General features: G+C 37.0%; 1 protein-coding gene across 1 annotated transcript in view; it reads right to left on the bottom strand.

The window, feature by feature from the left end:
- Positions 1–20,249, bottom strand: part of WDR17 (WD repeat domain 17) — a 128,196-nt gene that overhangs the window by 77,394 nt on the left and 30,553 nt on the right. Inside the window, exons 8-10 of the mRNA XM_006882220.1 lie at positions 8,217–8,385; positions 3,232–3,323; positions 461–543 (exon numbers count right to left, since the gene is read on the bottom strand). Of these exons, the coding sequence (XP_006882282.1) occupies positions 461–543; positions 3,232–3,323; positions 8,217–8,385 (344 nt within the window). The remainder of the gene's footprint in view (positions 1–460; positions 544–3,231; positions 3,324–8,216; positions 8,386–20,249) is intronic.

Raw genomic sequence — 20,249 nt, 5'->3', positions numbered from 1 at the left:
TTACCTTAAACTTCTTGATAAAGTTTTTCTACACTTTTATGACTGATAATATCTACAAAACTGTGAGCAAATATCAATAGCACTTGACATACCTTGAATCATCAGGGTAAGTGAAATAACACTGCCCCTCAAATCTGATGAGATTTATTTAGACTCTCAGTGAAGCATCCTTGAGGTTTCTCTGAAGTAATTCAGAATCCTTTAGTTATAATTCAGGTAAGACTTTTCATTTAGAAAGTAGTAATTGGTTTACTTATTTAAATACCAATGTATTGTTATTTGTTGTTAAAACATCATAGGAATATAGCATGTGCCAACTTAACATGCCAACTTATAAATAATATTTATGTTCTTAGAGATGGACCAATGAAATCTCAGAATAGTGTCATATACATGCTAGCATGATACAATTGGTATCAAGTGTATCTTTTAAACAATGTAATTTCATACACAGACTTACCAATACCCATCACCACTGCAGCTTGCTATTCTTTTGGAATCTTTATGACTCCAGGCAATGCAGAATATTCCATTTTTTCCATGCTTCAAAAAATGCAAAATACCTATCAATAAGAAATAATTCACCCCTTTTTTCTCTTATATAGTTAACTCTTCTAAGTATACTTTTCTATTAAAAAGCGTTTCCTAGGTGACACGAGCAGACATTTTGGCTATTAGTATAACATTAAATACAATCCTTAAGAAAGTATAAAGTGTCAATCTTAAAGATCCTCACATTTTAAATACTTATATTGAGTGGCTCTATTTCTTGAATACAAAGTGCTAAAATCTACTTCCTGAGCCATGCACAGGATTAAGCCTACTCATTGTGTTTGCCAGCAATGCCAGTCAGAGGATGAAGCTGAGTGCTTTAAGCCAAGTGTTATCACAATTACAGTGAGATATAAACATTGAAATTAATTGCTAATATTGCTTATTCCTTCTAAAGGGCAATGCTTATATTTAATGAAAAAAATCAGAGAAGGTTTAGGTTATTTCTATAACAAAGTCCTCTGAATTTATGCTACCCTCTACTCTTGGGCTGGGAATAGTTACAGCTGATATGATGATAATATTTTAAAATACAGGAAATATATTATGCATGAAAACGTCATTTATCAGCTATGTCATGAATAAATGAAGTGAATGAAGGCTGAGGTCTATTCATTCGCAAAATTTAATTAAGACCATACCAATCAATACAATACTCAAAATGTGGCTGTAGTTAAGGGGGGTTTAAAGTGATTTTTTTAATTCTTGAGTTTTAATGGTACTTTATTAATATACAGTTTCAGATTCATAAGAAAATATCTAGTTTGAAGGATTTACATTTTGGTAGGGTAAGGGTATATAATTTTTAAAAAGTATATATATTTATAAATTATCAGTTTACGGGGCTATAGCTTGCTTTTTTCCCCATGGAAATTGCATTTATGGATTACAAATGTCCTGTATTTCTTTTTTTTTTTTCAGGCCTATACTACTTGGTTAATCAAACTGCCATTGTTAATTTTTCTAAATTCTTTTATCACATATTTAAATAATTTTGATAAGTCTCAATTATGATAATAGATGCTGACAAAAATAAGGATGAGAACAGGCATACCACAGAGACACAGGAGCTTAGCTCCAGATCTCACAATAAAGCAAGTTTTGCAATAAAGGGACTTACACGAATTTTGTCTGTTTGTTTCCTAGTGCTGCAAAGGGAACTTAAGTGACCTAGTGAATAAGGAGTTGTGTTGTTAATGCAAAGGCAGGTGGCTCAAATCTACCAACAGCTCCACAGAGGAAAGATGAAAGATGGCCCATCTCCTCCTGTGTGGGTCATAGCATCTGAAAACTTGCTGCAGCTATAGCTCCAACCCGAAAGCAATGAATACGAGTACACAGAAATTACTTGTACACTCTACTGTATATACTGAATGTGTAAAAATTTTAAAAGTTTGAAAGATTGTGAGAATTACCAAAATGTGACACATTCACACATAATACACAGTGAGCACATGCTGGTGAGAAAATGGCACCAATGTTTGCTCAATGCAGGCTTTCCATAGACCTTGAATTTTTAAGGAAAAAAAAAGTTTTTTTAGAAGACTCTACAAAGCCCAATAAGGCAAGATATGCCTGTTCAAATGACAACCAATATGCTTAGGTGCTGGAACCAAAGTGGGGATTGTTCTAATGCTAATGAGCAGATCTTTTAGGTCAAAAGATGACAAAGAATAAACCTACAGATCTGCTCTTTATAGTTAAAAATATTAAACCCAACTCTCATTATCAGGTTCATTTATTTTTTCACTTCTTCTATCACATGATACATTGAAAAAGTCGGCTGTTAGGGACCTCTCCAGAGTACTGAAGAGCAACAATGTCAGTCTGGAGACTAAGGAGCACCTGATCCAGGCCATAATCTTCACAATTGCTTGTTATACATCGGAGAACTGGACAATGACTAGGGATGAAAGAAAGAGAATTGATGGCTTTGAGCTGTGGTGCTGGAAAAGAGTGTTGAATATACTAAGGACTGTCAGGAGAACAAACTGGTTTGCCCTGGAGAGGGTGAAACCAGGCTACTCTTGGAGGCAAGGATTCTGAGGCTTCCTCTGGCTTACTTTGGGCATGTTGCAAGGAAGTTCCAGTTGGAGAGGGACATCATGCTTGGAAGGGCGGAGGGAAAGAGAAAGAGAGGAAGACTATTGATAAGATGGATTGATTCAGTGACTGGGATAATGAGGATAGATGTATCAGAAACAGTAAAGTTGGCACAGGATAGAGCAGATTTCAGGGCTATTGTACAAGCAACTAGACAGTATATAACAACAACAACAAAAACATCACACCATGTATCAAGAGATCTGGTTATGATATGAGTAGAAGTTGTGCTGAACTGAAAGAGCACTGTTGTATGTGAAAAAAAGAGAGAACACACTAGTACGTAAAGAAGGACATAACTTATATAACCGTCTCATGAAGCTCCCCTTCTAAGGGTACAATTGCTTGCTTGTGGCTGGTAAGGCTTTCCTAACTCTCTTAAAGTACTGGGAGTGGTACTAAGTTACTAAAGGGTATTCTCATGGGGATAATAGTCTTTGTATAAAAAGTCTCAATTTTCAAAGAAATTAAATTTTATTGGTTATTAACTTTTAAATTAAGAGAGAGAGAAAATTTAAATTGAAGTAGCACAAGGCATTTTTCAATTCTATTTAGCTAACAAAAAATGCATCTTACCTCATTAAATCGTTGTATCATTTTGCCTTTTTTAATATCCCAAATAAAAGCACCATTTCGGGAAGTTGCCCCAGCAATGCAATTTAAATCACCTTAGGAAACAATTTGTTAAACATTATATTAAAACTCTGCAGCAAAAGCAGTTTTTGTAATTGCTGAAAATGTAAGACTGGAGATTTTTCAAAGTAGTATCTTAATTTTATTTTATGATGAAATTATAAAATGTATGCAAATGTAGAGAGCAGAGTAGAATCAGTTACAATGAACTCATTACACTTCTTCAAAAATTATCAAATGTAGCTGATCTTGTTTTGTCTATAATCTTAATGGATTTTAAAAAAAACCAAATCTCTAACATGATCTCATCAGCAAATATTTCAAAAAGATGCTTAAAAATGCTACCAAGCCCAGGTACTGCTGAGCTGATTCCCATTCACGGCCAACTGTGCTTGAGAGGTTTTCAGTGGCTGATTTTATAGAAGAAGCTCACCAGGACTTTATTCCAAGGTACTATAGGATGCACTCTTCTCCAGCACCACAGCTCAAAGGCATCAATTCTCCTTCTATCCTCCCTGGTCATTGCCCAATTCTCTGATGCATAACAAGTGATTGCAAAGACCATGGCCTGTATCAGACGCACCTTAGTCTCCAGAGAGACACCATTGCTCTTCAGTACTATGGAGAGGTCCCTAACAGCAGTCTTTCCCATGGCAATATGTCTTTTAATTTCCTGGCTACTGGTGCCGAGAGTGTTGACTGTGGAGCCAAGCAAACTAAAGCTGTGAACAATCTCAATCTCTTCACCATCCATCCTGATGCTGCCAATTGGCTCAGTGGTGAGTATCTTTGTCTTCTTGACATTGAGCCTCAATCCATATTGGAAGCTGCAGTCCTTGACTCTCTGCAGCAAGCGCTTCAGGTCCTTCTCAGTTTCAGCAAGCAGGGTTGTGTCATCTGCATAACGCAGATTGTTAGTAGATCTTCCACCAATCCTGACCCCACATTTCTCCTCATAGAGCCCAACCTCCTGGATAATCTGTTCTGCATACAGGTTGAAAAGGGATGGTGCTGGAGAAGAGTATTGAGGGTATCATTGACTGCTAGGAAAACAAACAGATTCATCCTGGAAAGGGTTAAACTGGGCGACTCCCTGGAGGCAAGGATTCTGAGGCTCCTTCTAACATACTTTGGATATCTTGTAAGGAGGGACCAGTCCTTGGAGAGGGACTTTATGCTTGTTGGTAGGATGGAGGGACAGTGCAGGAGGGGAAGGTCCTCTATGAGGTGGATTGATTCAGTGACTGGGCAATCGGGATGGGTGTGTCAGAGACAGTGTGATTGGCACAGGACAGAGTAGAGCTTAGGGTTGTTGTACATAGGGTCGCTATGAATTGCAAGCGACTCGATGGCACATAACAATAACAACAACCACCACCACCATAGGATTGACTTGAAACTTCAATATTTTTAATTACCAGTTGAGTATGGGATAGTGACATTTTTATCACACACATATATATAAAATATTACTATTTTACTCAATATTATCACAGATTCAGTGAGTATTCACAATTTCCAAACTGTGAAATGATATTTTAAAGGTGAGGAAAATATTTCTGGAGCAGAACATATTAAAAAAAGTTAATCTATCAAAATTACAAAGCTTTCTATTGTTAAAAAATTTTTAAAAGTCTGTGAAAATTGTTGCTAAGTTATTGGATTGTCAGTCGAGTGTGTTGTTATTTTTCAAATAGTGAAGGAAGATACTTTGTGCATTAGAAGACCAGTTGATATCTGTGGCATGGGATCCTGTTAGACTGTAACAGGCACATACAAGGAGAAAGAAAGGTAGACAGTCTCCTCCTGTGAAGATTTAGAGGCTTGGAAACTCGACTGAGAGTGAATGTGAGTTAGAATTGATTTGAAAGCAATGAGTTTGGTTTTGGGGTTTTACCTATCATAGAAGTATATATGGAGGAATTATTTTGGCATAAATTATATAATGCTAAAAAGAGAAAAAAAAGTAGGGAATTCTGGTGGCCTAGCGGCAAGAAGCTGTGCTGCAATCCCAAAGGCTACCAGCCTGCTGCATGGGAGGATGGACAATCTCCTCCTGTGCAATTAACTGTCTCTGAAAACCCGATGGAGAGTCAGCTATGGGTGGGTTCCAACTCTACCGTACACAGCAACAACTATATCTATATCTTAATATATTTAGATCATTTTATAACTGTTTATATCACCTTTTATTAACCTCTTAAATTGTACTCACAATTAGTTAAAAATAGGGGGCTGTTGCTCCTACGTACTGTCCAGTCCACTATAGTCACCCTATGAACAATGACTACGAATCTTGTCCTTTTCTGAGCTAACCTCCCTGTCTCAAATATACCTGATCCCACTGCCATAGTCACTGGGGTCAATCGATCTCATCCAGGTTCTTCCTCTTCTGTGCTGACCTTCCATCCTTCCAAGCATGATGGTTGTCCACAGATTGGTCCCTCCTGGCAACATGCCCAAACTTTGTGAGATGGAGTTTCTAAATCCTTGCCTCCAAGGAGAAATCTGTTTCACCCTCTCCAGGATGGATCTCTTCATTCTCTTGGCAGTAAGTACATGGTATGTTCAATACTCTTCTTTAGCACTACAACTCAAAGGCATCAATTCTTCTACTGCCACTCTTATTCACTGTCCAGCTCTCAGATGGCAAGCAATTGAGAAAGCCATGGCCTGAATCAGGCACCCCTTAATCTCTAGACTGCTGCTCTTTGGCCCTCTGGATTGATCCCAGCTGATATTCCACATGCATCTAATCTTTTGATTTTCTGACTGCTGATGCCAATAATGTTCATTGATTGTGGATCCAAGCAAGATAAAATCAATAACAACCTCAATCCTTTCTCTGTCATGATACTGCCTATTGGCCTGGTAGACAGTATGGAGTTTTTCTCTCAATATGATTCCATCTGAATCTGATCTGACAATATGGATGGGCAGGACTATGCAAATAGAGCCTGTTAGCTTAACCACAAGGGGATTGGCTACCTCAGCATTCCACAAGGAGAACAGCCAGTTTAACAATCTACAAGAGGAATGGCTAGTCTTCCCAATAAATTGAACAGCTCTAGCCACAATATGAAACCTTCCCCACTCTGGAAAAAAAAAGAGGAAGCAAGAGAATGTAGGATCCCCTTTGAGACCAGATATTTTTATTCCAGCTACATCTACAGCAGCTGCAGCCATGGCCAAACAAGACACTTGATGAGAGATGGGACCTTGGTACTGCTACATCATTGGAACTGGAGCCAAAGAGCTGTTGCTCAAGTTTATTAGACAACTGGGGTAGAGGCCAATATTGGCAGGATGGAGAATCTTGTAGCACTGGCCTAAAGCAGGAGGGCTCAAGGCTGATGTGCCTGTAAGCACATTTTGGGAGTCATCCAAACTATATTCTGCCACTAACCTGTATTATAACTTTTTATTTTTTATTACACTAGTTTATCTATAAAATTCAAATATATTGTTTCCCAGAACGGACTGATTTCCCTAACATAGTTCTGTATGGTATGAGTTATCATACTGGACTTTGAATCCAGCAGCACTAATATTGTTGTTGAGACGAGTAGAATGAGATATGAGAGGGTGGAGTACTTCATAGGTATTGATTTTGTGTTACTGATACATTGGATTGGGGCAGTTCCTTTTTGTGAAGTTGATTAAGATCAGATCTGGCCTTACTTCTTTTTACAATAAGGAACTTTGTTTTCTTGATGTTGAGGTGCAATACATAGTGAAGGATGCAGTGTCCTTGAACTTCTACAGCAAACGTTTCAAGTCTTCCTCAGTTTTAGTGAGCAATGTTGTGTCATCTGCATAATGCAAGTTGTTGATGAGTATTCTTCCAATCCTGATGGAACATTCTTCTTCTTAAAGTCCATATGAATATAAAATTGCAAATTTATAGAGAAAGGATACATTCCTGATGTGCTCCTTTTTTGGTTTTTTTTTCCCCCCTATGCAGTGTTTTTGCTCTGTTTATACAAGAGTTTCTTGGTCTAGGTATAGATTTTGCATGAGCACAATCAGGTATTCTAGGATTCTCATCCTTCTCAGCATTTGCCACAATTTTTTGTGATCCACATAGTAAAATTCCTTTTAATAGTCAACAGACATATAGAGATCTTTCTGATGATCTATACTTTCAGTCAGTCATGACCCACCTGACATCAGCAATGACATCCCTAGTGCCATGGACTCTTCTAAACCCAGATTGTATTTCTGACAATTCTCTGTTACCGTACTGTTCTAGTTATTTTAAGATATTTTTCAGCAAGATTTGGCTTGCATGTGATATTAGTGATACTTTTTGACAATTTCCACACTTTCTAAGATCACATTTTTGGGGAATAGGAAAAAATATGGATATCTTCTAGTCATCTGATCAGGTAGCTGTCCTCCAAATTTCTTGTCCCCATCTGGTAAGCACATACAGGGAAGTAACTGTTGACATATGTCAATTGGGGCCCCATCAATGTGTGGGCCTTATTTTTCGTTAATTTCTTCAGAGCTGTTTTCACCATCTTTAACATGCAAGAGTTCAAAAAGCAAAGTCTTTTATCATTAATTTCTATTATAAAATCCTAAAAAATGGAACTTAAAACCTGTATTGGTTCTAAATGGTTTCTAGAATTATATGTAAGGGAGTTCACAGTCTGTGAATCCAAAAGTGGAACTTCTCTAGTGGTGTGAATCCACCAGTGGCTCCAAAGAAGAAAGGTGAGCAATTTATTGTCAAACTATTTACAGCCCTTGAAAGTCAGCTAGGTCACCTATGAGTAGGTTTTGATTCAATGACAATAGTTGAGTGAGGGAGTTATAATAATTTGAAACAAGATGACTTTTTTTTTGAAAGGAGATATTTCAGATAAAAAGAAAATGTAAGAAAAGTCATTTCATTATATTCTCATATTTAATAAATATCTTACCTGGAGCCCATGAAATGGAATAAATAACCCCTTCATTACCAGGGGATGTATACACTGCTGTTAATGTATTTATATCCCAGACTTTTATTGTGCCATCAAATGAAGCAGTTGCTAAGAGATTAGGATCATCAGGTTTGAATTTGCAATCAAAGATAGTTTCCACATGTCCCTAAGAACACAGCACAAAAGAGTAGTTTAGTGAAGAAAGTTATTAGGCAAAAAGGTAAAAATCTATTATTTAAAAGCAAAGTTGCTATCCTGCTTTCCGGACATACTGGTTTATTACACTTTATTTTTTATTACTTTTTGGGTTTTTAAATTGTACTAATTTACTTACAAATTTTGAATACAGTTTATTTTACACAAGTTCCTTTGTATTTCCCTCACCCCACCCACCCATCAGATTGTGCAACTTCATGATTAATGCCCCTTCTCCCCCTGGCACATCCTCACTGCTCTGATTCTATCCTCACCCGCCCCCATGATCCTCATACTCTTTCTACAATAATGGTTTTATACAGTATTTGTCCTTATAAGACTGAGTTAGTTCACTCAGCATAATGCTCTTAGATAGTCCCTCCCAAGTTAGATAATAATATACAAAATTATTGCTCCTGCATACTGCATAGTATTTCATTGTGTGAGTGTACTATAATTTCTGAATCCGTTTGATTGTGGTTGAACATTTGGGCAGTTTCCATATTCTTGTGATGGTGAGTAATGCTGCTATGAACATTGGTGTACAAGTTTTCATTTGTGCCTCAGTTCTCATTTTCTCAGATATATTCCAGGCAGTGGAATATCTACATCATATGGAATTTCTATGTTCATCTTTTTTATGAAGCGCCAAACTGCCTCCAGAGTGGTTGTACCATTGTACAACCCCACCAACAATGTATAAGAGTTCCTTTCTCACCGTATCATCTCCAACATTTAGTATTTACTGTCCTGTTAAACTTTGCCTCTGCTACTGGAGATAGTATTTCATTGTGGTTTTGATTTTCATCTCTCTTATCGACATTGATTTAGAGCTTTTGCCAGTATCATTCTCAATGGAGGAAGACTAAAAGCATTTTCCTTGTGAATAAGAACCAGACAAGGATGCCCACTGTCACCACATCTTTTCATATTGTATTGGAAATGCTTGCTAGGGCAATATGACAAGAGAAGGAAATAAAAGGAATCCAGATCAGTAAAAAGATGGTTAAACTATTGCTATATGCATTTGATATGATAGTATACAGAAAACCCCAAAGACTCAACAAAAAAACCTCTTAAGGTTAGTTGGCCAATTAAGTAGAGTGGCAGGATATAAGCTCAATATCCAAAAATCAATGGATTCCTCTACAGTTACAAAGAGAACTTAGAGAAGAAACACAAGAAAGCAATACCATATACAATAGCCAACTACTAATTGAGATACTTGGGAGTAAACCTAACTAGAGCTACAAAAGAGCTATACAAAGAAAACCACAGAGCATTTCTGCAAGACACAACAAAAGGCCTAAAGAAATGGAAAAATGTGCCCTGTTCATGGATAGGAACATTCTATTTTGTGAAAATGACAACCCTACCAAAAGCAATGTACATGTTCAACACAATCCCAATGCAGATACCAAATTCTTTTTTCAAGATCAAAAGGGAAATTGTCAAATTTTTTTAGAAAGGCAAGAGACCCCAATAAGCAAAACACTTCTAAGAAACTAAAATGAAGTGGGAGGCATAGCAACTCCCTGACCTCAAAACCTACTACTCAGCAGTAGTAATCAAGACAACATGGTACTGGCACAATGACAGGCACATAGAACAATGGAACAAAATTGAGAACCCAGAAATAGACCCAGTTATCTTTGGTTAACTGATATTCGACAAGGAAATCAAAGCTATCAAATGGAGAAATGACAACCTCTTTAACAAACGGTGCTGGCAAAACTGGACTGCTACTAGCAGAAAGCTGAAACAGGATCCACATCTCACACCATACACAAAAATCAATTCAATATGGACAAGAGACCTGGGAATAAAGCCCCAAACCATAAAGATCATAAGAGACAAAGTGGGATCAAGATTAGAAGGCCTAGTCTACAGGTTAAAGAAACTGAGACATATACAATCTGAAGAGGATAAAATTGATGAATGGGACCTTCTAAAGATTAAATCTTTGTGTGCATCAAAACCTTTGTTCCAACAGGGTGAAAAGAGAACTTATTAACTAGGAACAAACATTTGGCAACACCAGCTCAGACAAGATTCTCATAATCAAAGTTTACAGAATATTCTTGGGCTTCCAGAGGTAAAAGACTGATAACCCAATCACAAAATGGGCAAAAGACATGGAAAGAATTTCCAGAGGAAAATAACTGAAAAACAAAGTTTTAAAATCAAAGTGACATATGCGCATGTACAACTGTTTTCATGATGTTAAATAAAATATATAGACAAACCAAAAGACCACAAAATTGTTAATCTCCAAGTAATCTCCACTGTTACCGAATGTTCTCTGGACTGTTACTATGGTATTATTTTGAAATAACCTAGATTTCATTCCAATATAGTTCAAATCAGCAAATACAAACTTATTTCTAATTTTTCTTCAGTTAAAAAATACACTTTCTTGACTATTTATAATATAAAGAATGCCATTTCAGAAATTTATAAAGCACTCACATAATGTTATTTGGCTCTGTTTTGTTAGCTCTGATTCCTAGCAAAACTCTGTATAACAAAATGAAATAGTGTCCAATCTTGTGTCATCCTCATAATTATTCCTATGTGTCAGTCCACACTGGAAAGTTATTGTATGAAAATGTCTCAGTGAAGGTCTTCCTGTTTTTGATTCACCTTCTCCTTTATGAAAAGAAAATCATTTTTTAGGGACTAGTCCCTCCTGATAAGATGTTCAAAATAATGTGAGACAGAGTCTTTCCATCTTGCATTTAAGGATTATTCTGGTGTACTTCTTCTAATAAATATTGCTAGATAATTTCCACACTCTGTTGGGTCACCTTTCTTTGGAATGGGAAAAAATACTGATCTTTTCCAGTCAGTCGGCCAGCTGGCTGTCCTCCAGATTTCTTGGCACAACTTAGTGAGCACATCCAAGGCAGTGTCTGTCTGTTGAAATATGTCAATTGGTATGCTGTCAACTCCTGGAACCTTGTTTTTTGCCAATTCCTTCAGAGCAATTTGAACTTTCTCCTTCATCACCGTAGGCTCTTGCTCATATGTTATTTCATAAAATTCTTCTGTGTCAGCCAATTTTTTCTGATACAGTGACTCTGTGTACTCCTTCCATCTTCTCTTGATACTTTCTGGATCATTTAACATTCTACCCAAAGTATCCTTAAGTATTCCCACTCATGGATTGAATTTGTTTTTCAGCTCCTTTAGCTTAAGAAATGCTGGGCGACTTTGGCCCTTTTTATTTTCTGACTCCAGCTCTCTGCACATTTCATTGTAGTATCTTCTTTTGTCGCCCTGAGCTGCCTTTTGAAATTTCTATTCAGCTCTTGGATTTTCCTTTAGCTTTGGCTTCTTGGCGCTCTTATACAATACTCAGAGTCTCATCTGACATCCACCTTGGTCTTTTTTTTTTCTTTTTCAGCCTTTGTAATGATCTCTTGCATTCTTCATGGACGATTTTCTTGATACCCTCTCAGAGCTCATTTTGTCTATGCTCATTGGTGCTCAAGGCCTCAAACCTGTTCCTGAAATGGTTTTGAAATCCAAGTGGGACAGACTTAAGGTCAAATTTTGGTTATTGTGGACTTGATTTAATTTTCCTCAACTTCAGCTTGAACTTGCATATGAGTAGTTGGTGGTTTGTCCCACAATGACCACCTGACCTGGTTTACACTGCTGATATTGACTATCCTCCAGTGAGTCTTTCCACAAATGTAATCGATTTGATTCCTATACATACCGGCAAGTGAAATCCATGTGGATAGCCTGCGTTTATGTTTCGTATAAAAGGTATTTGCAATGAATAAATCATTGAATGTTTAGAGCTCTATCATTCTTTCTCCAGCCTCATTTCTCTCACCGAACCCATGTTTTCCAGCTACTGGTAGCTAATGTTAGATGGATCTTGGCATAAAGTAAAGAATACCAGAAGAATGTCTATCTGTGCTTCATTGACTGTGCAAAGGCTTTTGACTGTGTGGATCACAATAAGCTGTGGCTGCCTCTGAGAAGAATGAGAATCCCAGAACCTTTCATTTTGCTAATGCGAAACCTATACTTAGACCAAGAGGCAGTCGTCAGAACAGAGCAAGGAGACACTACACGGTTCAAAATAAAAAAGGGGGTCCATCAGGGATGTATTCTGTCTCCATACCTTTTCAATCTGTATGCAGATCATCTGAGATGCTGGGCTGTACGAGGAGGAATGTGGCATCAGGATTGGTGGAAGAGTCATCAACAACCTGCGTTATGCAGATGACACAACCCTGCTTGCTGAAACTGAAGGGGACCTGCACCCTTCTATATGGATTGAAGCTCAACATCAAGAAAACAAAGATTCTCACCACTGGGCCAATTGGCAGCATCAGTATGGATGGTAAAGAGACTGAGATAGTTAACAGTTTTCGTTTACTTGGCTCCACAATCAACGCTCTTGGTAACAGCAGCCAGGAAATCAAGAGATGAATTGCATTGGGAAAGTCAGCTGAGAGGCACCTCTCAAGAGTGTTGAAGAGCAACGACATCAGGCTGGAGACTAAGGTGTACCTGATCTGGACTATAGTCTTCACAATTACGTGTTATGCATCAGAGAGTTGGACAGTGAATAGGAATGACAGAAAAAGAATTGATGCCTTTGAGTTGTGGTGCTGGAGAAGCGTGTTGAATATACCATGGACTGCTAGGAGAACAAACAGGTTTGTCCTGGAGAAGGTGAAGCCAGAATGCTCCTTGGAGTCAAGGATTCTGAAGCTTCGTCTGACATACTTTGGGCATGTTGAAGGAGGGACTGGTCCTTGGAGAGAGACATCATGTTTGGCAGAGTGGAGGTGCAGCAAAGGAGAGGAAGACCTTCAATGAGATGGATCGATTCTGTGACTGGAGTGGTGGGAATGGATGCGTTTTAGATGGCTAGGTTGGCACAGGGTAGAACAGCATTTAGAGCTCTTATACATAACTCTTTCTATGAGTCGCAAGTGACTTGATGGCACATAACAACAACAACATTTCTAACATAAATTTGTTCCTTTTTCTAGTAGGCTATAATATACTCAACATTCTTCACAAGTGCCATAAATTCAAAGGAATCAATTTTTTAAAAATTTTTCCTTGTTGGAGACAGTAATTGAAAATTACTTTAGATCAAGCATACTTCAGTGTTTAAAGTGATGTTTTTGTTCTTTAATACTTAAAAGAACTCCTATATAGCAGAACTGAGCAATAAATATGTAATTGGGGAATGGTGCTTCAATGAGTATTGATTATGAATTTAGGTATTAAGTTAAATCTTGAAAAGTGTCAATAGTGTCTTGTCCAGCTTGATGTTGCTTACTAGTCCAACGGTGAGATATTTTGCTGAAGCATAAGTAATCCAAATTGGAAGCAGCAATCCTTGTTGAACTTAGTCAGGAAGCAAGGTTATGCCATTTGCATACTGGTGATAATCAACTATTAATAAATTGTATATTATTTTGGTAGTACAATAATCATTAATGGATAAAGGCTATGTTAAGTCTTGTCAAAGACATGTAGATCATATCACAGGATGGCTATCATTGAGAAGAATGAGAATCCCAGAACATTTAATTGTGCTCATGTAAAACCTATTCCTACACCAAAATATTATTGTGCCAACAGGTCAAGGATAGTTGCAATTATCTGCCATTGAGTTGCCTGTGACCCACAGAAAACCTACGTACAAAGAGTTTTGAACCCTGCCCTGTCCTGAACCAGTCTCACTGACTCCAACACACGTAATCCCCAATGCCCCTGTTACTGTGTCATCCACCTCATCTGGGGTCTTCTTCTCCTGCACTGTTCTCCACACTTTCAGTGCCCTAAGTATGAGAGATAGAGCTTCAAAATCCCTGCCTCCAAGGGGAAACTTGGTTTTTCTCTCTCCAAGACAGGCCTATTTGTTCTCCTGGAGGCCCATAGTATGCTCAGTACTCTTCTCCAGCACCACAACTCAAATGCATCTATTGCCCCCCCCCATTATCTTTAGACATTGTTCAGCTGTCTGATGGAAAGCAAGTAATTGTGAAGATCTAGGTCTCTAACCTGACATCATTGCTCTTTAGCACAACAGTAACATGTGTCAGGGTTGTATCCTTTCTTTTTCTATATCTCTTTAATCTGTATGCTGAGAAAATTATTTGTGAAGCTGGACACTATGAAGAAGAACGTGGCATCAGCATTGGAGGAAGACTCACTAATAATCTTTGTTTTGTTTTTTATCTTCCAATTACCTCATTTATCAATAATCTTTGTAATGCAGATGATACCACTTTGCTTGCTGAAAGGAAGAAGGACTTGAAACTCTTGCTGCAGAAGGTAAAATATTTCAATGTGGTTTCTATCTCAATGTCAAGAAAACAAAAACCCTTACCACAGGACCAATAGACAACATTATAATAGATGGATAAAAGATTGAAACTGTCAGTCACTTCATCTTACTTGGATCCATAATCAACATACTTGGTACCAGCAGCAGGAGATCAAGAGACATTGTAGTGGGGACCTCTCCAAATTATTGGAGAGGAGTAGTGATGTCAATTTGAGGATTAATGTGCACCAGATTCAGGCTATGGCCTTTCAGTCACTTGCTATGCATCTGAGAAGCTGAACAACAATAAAGATGACAGAAGAAGAACTGATGCTTTTGAGCTGTATTGTTGAAAAAGAACATTGAATATCCCATGGACTGCCAAAAGAACAAACAATTATGTATTGGAGAAGGTGGAGCCAGAGTGTTCCTTGGATGCAAAGTTGATAAAGTTTCATCTCACATTCTTTGGACATGTTGCTAGGAAAGGCTACTCCTTGGAGTGGGACATCACACCTGGAAAGGTGGAGAGCTGGAGAAGGAGAGGAAGAGCCTCACCCTCAAACAGGTAGACCGACTCGTGATTATAGCAATGGGCTCAAGCGTGGCAGAGATTTTGAGGTGTCACAGAATAGAACAAGGTTCAGATCTGTTGCTTACAGGGTTGCTGAGAGTCATACTCAACTCAATGGCATCTAATAATAAGTCTTTTATAATCCCGAAAAGATTCACATTATTTCAGCAGAAATTAGAAAAATCATACATGTCTCCCATATTAAATGAACTTTCTTCTAAATTCTTCCACCAAGCCTATTGTTTGGAACATGAAACATTTGTTTTCATTACATGGTGATTTAGATCCTAAATGGGCCACACAGCTGTAAATTGATTTCTACAAAATATTTGTAAGCAGACATCTATAGAGTAAAGCTTAATCACAATGCACTTAATAAAATGCCTATTAAGAGAATAATTTAAATACCCAGCATTACTTTTTACCCTAGATGTTATAGAGCAGTATTTAAAACTCCCACTCAAAATAAAATAAAACAGAACATGTTGAGAATGGAAGAGAAAATTAAGATACATGGATAGGGCTTTCCACTCCCCAAATGCTTTAATAAAGATTAGAAGAAAGTTCTTTAAATTTGCTGACTTTTTATTAAAATTAGCAAAGGTGGTCTTCAGGAAATGGAAAAAAAAGTTTCAATCCATCCGTCTCTCTCTCTCTTGTTAGGTAAAAGGTAGATAAAATTTCAAGAGGTAGCAAGAGAGATTCTCCCCACCCTAGAAAATTCCACTTGCAGGAAATTGTCATGACTACTTCTGGTCATATATTTAAGGTAGTAAGTGCTTCTAAGTACATTTTTAAATTATAATTTTGCCACTCTGCCTTTTACTTTCTACTTCTGAAACTTTTTTAATAAAAAGATAATATAGTTATATTAGGATTATAGATAATATTTGTAATTTTCTGCTTAGAATGTATAGGTAAATTGTTTTACTATTTTACTTACTCTTAATCAATCAAATATTCACGTGGAAGTACACACATTTGAAAGTAGTTAAATAAGATTTTACCAATTCACTGTAATTTGAAATCAGACTATCAGAAACATACTTTATTTTGGAAATAATTCTAGTAGTCTTAAATTTGATGCTAAATTAAAAGAATTTAAGAATAAAATGAAAAAAAAATGAAAAAAAAAGAAAAAAATTAAAAAAATAAGAAAAAGAAAAAAAAAGAATAAAATGATCACTTCTACATGGCAGATGTTTTTGAAATGATAAGAGTCATTAATATTAGTTAATAATCATATACATTAGAAATAAAAATTACAATATATTCAATAAAGCATGTATTTCAATGATCATATATACTTTAACAGAAAACCTACTGATCCTTTACTACATGATATTCTAATACCATGACTTGTTATATTTTTCTTCCTTTCTGTTCATAAAAAGCATATGGTGTTTTGTAGTACTAGAGAAAATCTATACCGTGAGAAAGTCTGAAGATACAAATATGAAAAGAATATACAATTATCTCTTAAAAAACTTAGAAACAATGTTTGACAATAAAGTACTGTTTAAAAATATTTTTTGCTTTAGTTTATCTATTTTGAGAGGAAATGAAATTAGAAATCTTGAAAAATTATACTATTTTTTATTCTTTCTCTTCTTTTCTTTTACAAGACAAAAACATCTATCTCTAGCTTTTCAGAAAGTGCTAACAGAGACAACATCAACAAGTTTCTTAATGTCTCATAAAACTCAATTGCATTGACATCAAATTGGAATTGACTCACACTGTCCCTTCAGCTAGTTGTTTAAGGCAGTAAAAAAATTGCATGGGTGAAGAGTGCACATGTTTACCCCATTAAATTACCGTTGCTTCGTACCATAAGAGTTGTTGTAACATCAGAGGGTTGCGGCCATGAGACCAGGCAGCACAACTTTCCACGCACTATGCCATTAGAGCTTTACATCAGTCTAATAAAAATTTAAAATGGTGGAATCTTAATAAACATTATTAAGTAGGATTACCCTAAACAAATATTAACTGTATACAATATACATTACTGTATGCAATACTTTTCAATCTACAGGCAGAACAGATTATTTGGGAAGCGGGGCTTTATGAGGAGGAATGTGGCATCAGGATTAGAGGTAAACTCATCAACAACCTATGTTATAGAGATGAAACAACCATGCTTGCTGAAACTGAAGAAGTCCTGAAGTGCTTGCTGCTGAAGGTCAAGGACTGTAGTCTTCTATATAGATGGAAGCTCAACATCAAGAAGACAAAGATTCTCACCACTGGGCCAGTTGGCAGCACAATGATAGATGGTGAAGAGTTTGAAGTTGTTAACAGTTACATCTTGCTCAGCTCCACAATCAACACTCTTAACACAGAACTCAGACAATCAAAAGACAAATTTCATTGGGAAAATCTGCTGTCAGGGACCTCTCCAGAGTGCTGAAAAAAATTGATGTCAATCTAGAAACCAATGGATGCCTAATCCAGTCCATAGTCATTGCAATTACTTTCTATGCATCAGAGAGCTGGACAATGACTAAAGATGACAGAAGAAGAATAAATGCCTTCAAACTGTGGTGCTGGAGAAGAGTCTTGAACACACCATGGACTGCCAAGAAAACAAATAGGTCTGTCTTGGAGAGGGTGGAACCAATTTTCTCGTTGGAGTCTAAGAATTTGAAGCTCTGTCTCACATATTTTCGGCACGTGGCCAGGAGAGATCAGTCCTTGAAGAAGGACATAATGCTTGCAAGGGGAAGGGACAGCACAGGAGAGGAAGACCTGGGATGCGGGCAATGGGAGTTGGTGTGTCAGAATTAGTGAGACTGTCTCAGGACAGGGTAGGGTTCAGGGATATTGTACATAGGGGTTGCAGGAAACTCAATGGCATACAACAACATGCAATAATTCCTTAATTCTGTCAACTGAGATTATGATTATCTTGCTATGTGCCAGACTATAGTCTCTCATCTTCTACAGTAAGTATGCTAAGTACTCTTCACTTTCTGCAAGCAAGGTTATATAATCTGCATAAGATATGTTGGTGGTGAGTCATCCTCTAATCCTAATACCACGTTCTTCTTCATACTGTCTAGCTTCTTGAGTAACTTGCTCAGCATACATATTGAAAAGAAATGGGGAAACTATATGAACCTGACAATCATCTTTCCCAATTTTAAACCATACAGTATATACTACTCTTAGAAAAACTGCTTCTGGGTCTAGCTAGAAGTATCTTTCTGATGTCCTCTGCTTTCAGTCAAGATATATCTGACACTAGCAATATCTCTTGTTTTACAGCAGCTTCTGAATCCAACTTGTATTTCTGGCAGTTCTTTGCTGATGTTCTGTGTTAACTCCATGATTTTTAATAACCTTCATTTGTCCTAGAGAGGGTAAGACATGGTTACTCCTTGGAAACAAGGATTCTGAAGCTTTGTCTGACATACTCTAGACATGTTGCAAGACTGGACAAGTCCTTGGAGAGGAATGTCATGCTTGGGAGTGTGGAGGGTCAGTGCAAGAGAGGAAGATCCTCAAGGAGATGGGTTGATTCAGTGACTGGGGTAATGGAGGTAGGTGTGTCATTGACTATAAGACTGACATAGCATAGAGCAGGATTTAGGGTTGTTGTACATAGGGTCACTATGAGTCACAGGCAACTTGATGGCACCTAACAACAACAACAATAACAAATAATATTAATACCTTATTTGCATGTGATCTTAATGATATTATTTGATAATATCCAAACTGTGCTGTATTACCTTTTATTTGGAATAAGAAAAATTGGGATCTCTCCTAGTTCATTGGTAAGGCAGCTGTCTTCCAAATTTCTTAGCAGACACTAGTAGGCACATTCACAGCTTTACCCTAAAACACCTCAACTTGTATTAAATCAATTCCTGAGGTCTTATTTTTTTGTCAATACCTTCAATTCAGTTTAGGCTTCTTCTTCGGTATTATTGATTCTTGTTCATATGCTACTTCCTGAAATAATTCAATGTTGATCAATTGTTTTTGGCAAAGTGACCCTATGCTACTTCTAACTTCTTTTGGTACTTCTTGCATCATTTAGTACTTTGTCTATGGTACTTGAAGCATAAATTTATTTTTCAATTTGTTCAGCTTTAGAAATGCTTTTTGAGTTCTTTCCTTTTGTTTTTCTCACTCTAGGTCTTTGCACATTTCATTATATTACTTTGACTTGCATTCTTGAGCTGCTCTTTGAAATTTTATGTTTGGCTATCTCACAAGTAGACAATAGGCAATGTTATGATTGATGGAGAAAAGACTGAAATTATGAAATATTTAATTTTAAATTATTCCATAATCAATATCCATAGTAGCAGTTATCAAGAAATCAAAAGATATGCTGTATTGGGAAAATTTATTGTCAAAGACCTCTTTAAAATTCCTCAAGAGCAAAGATGTCAGTTTAATTATTCTGACCCAAGCCATAGTATTTTCAATTGTTTCATATGAATCTGAATAAAACAGATGGATTGACATCTTTAAATTGTGGTGTTGGAAACAGATGGCCAAACTGTTTTGGAGGAATTGCAACTAAGATAAAATAAAGGGTGGCAAAATTTTGTCTGACATACTTTGGGCATGTTGTCAGGAGATGCAAGTTCTTGAAACAAGACATGCAAAGTTAAACAGAGGGTCGACAAAAGGTAGGAAGACCCTCAGTGCAATGAGCAGTGAAGGAAGCAATGCACTTGAATAAGTCAGAGACTCTGAAGATGACACAGGATAGGACAGGGTTCAGATCTGTTGTTCACAGGGTCACCATACATCATGCTTAACTCGATAGTAGCGAACAACTACCCTATAAAGCTCAAAGCATTGTCTCAACCAAAAAGTCATTTGAACATACTCAGAAGTGTTTCAGAAGACAGGCATTGAGATTTGTTTCCAAAAGGTCAATATTTTGAAACAATAAGGTTATAGGTCACCAGGAGTCAATATGCTGTTAAGG

The sequence above is a fragment of the Elephantulus edwardii genome, unplaced genomic scaffold, assembly GCF_000299155.1.
Source record: "Elephantulus edwardii isolate Elephantulus edwardi_28Jun2011 unplaced genomic scaffold, EleEdw1.0 scaffold00018, whole genome shotgun sequence".
In the NCBI taxonomy this organism is placed as follows: Eukaryota; Metazoa; Chordata; class Mammalia; order Macroscelidea; family Macroscelididae; genus Elephantulus; species Elephantulus edwardii.
This window is presented reverse-complemented; position numbering and strand designations above follow the sequence as displayed.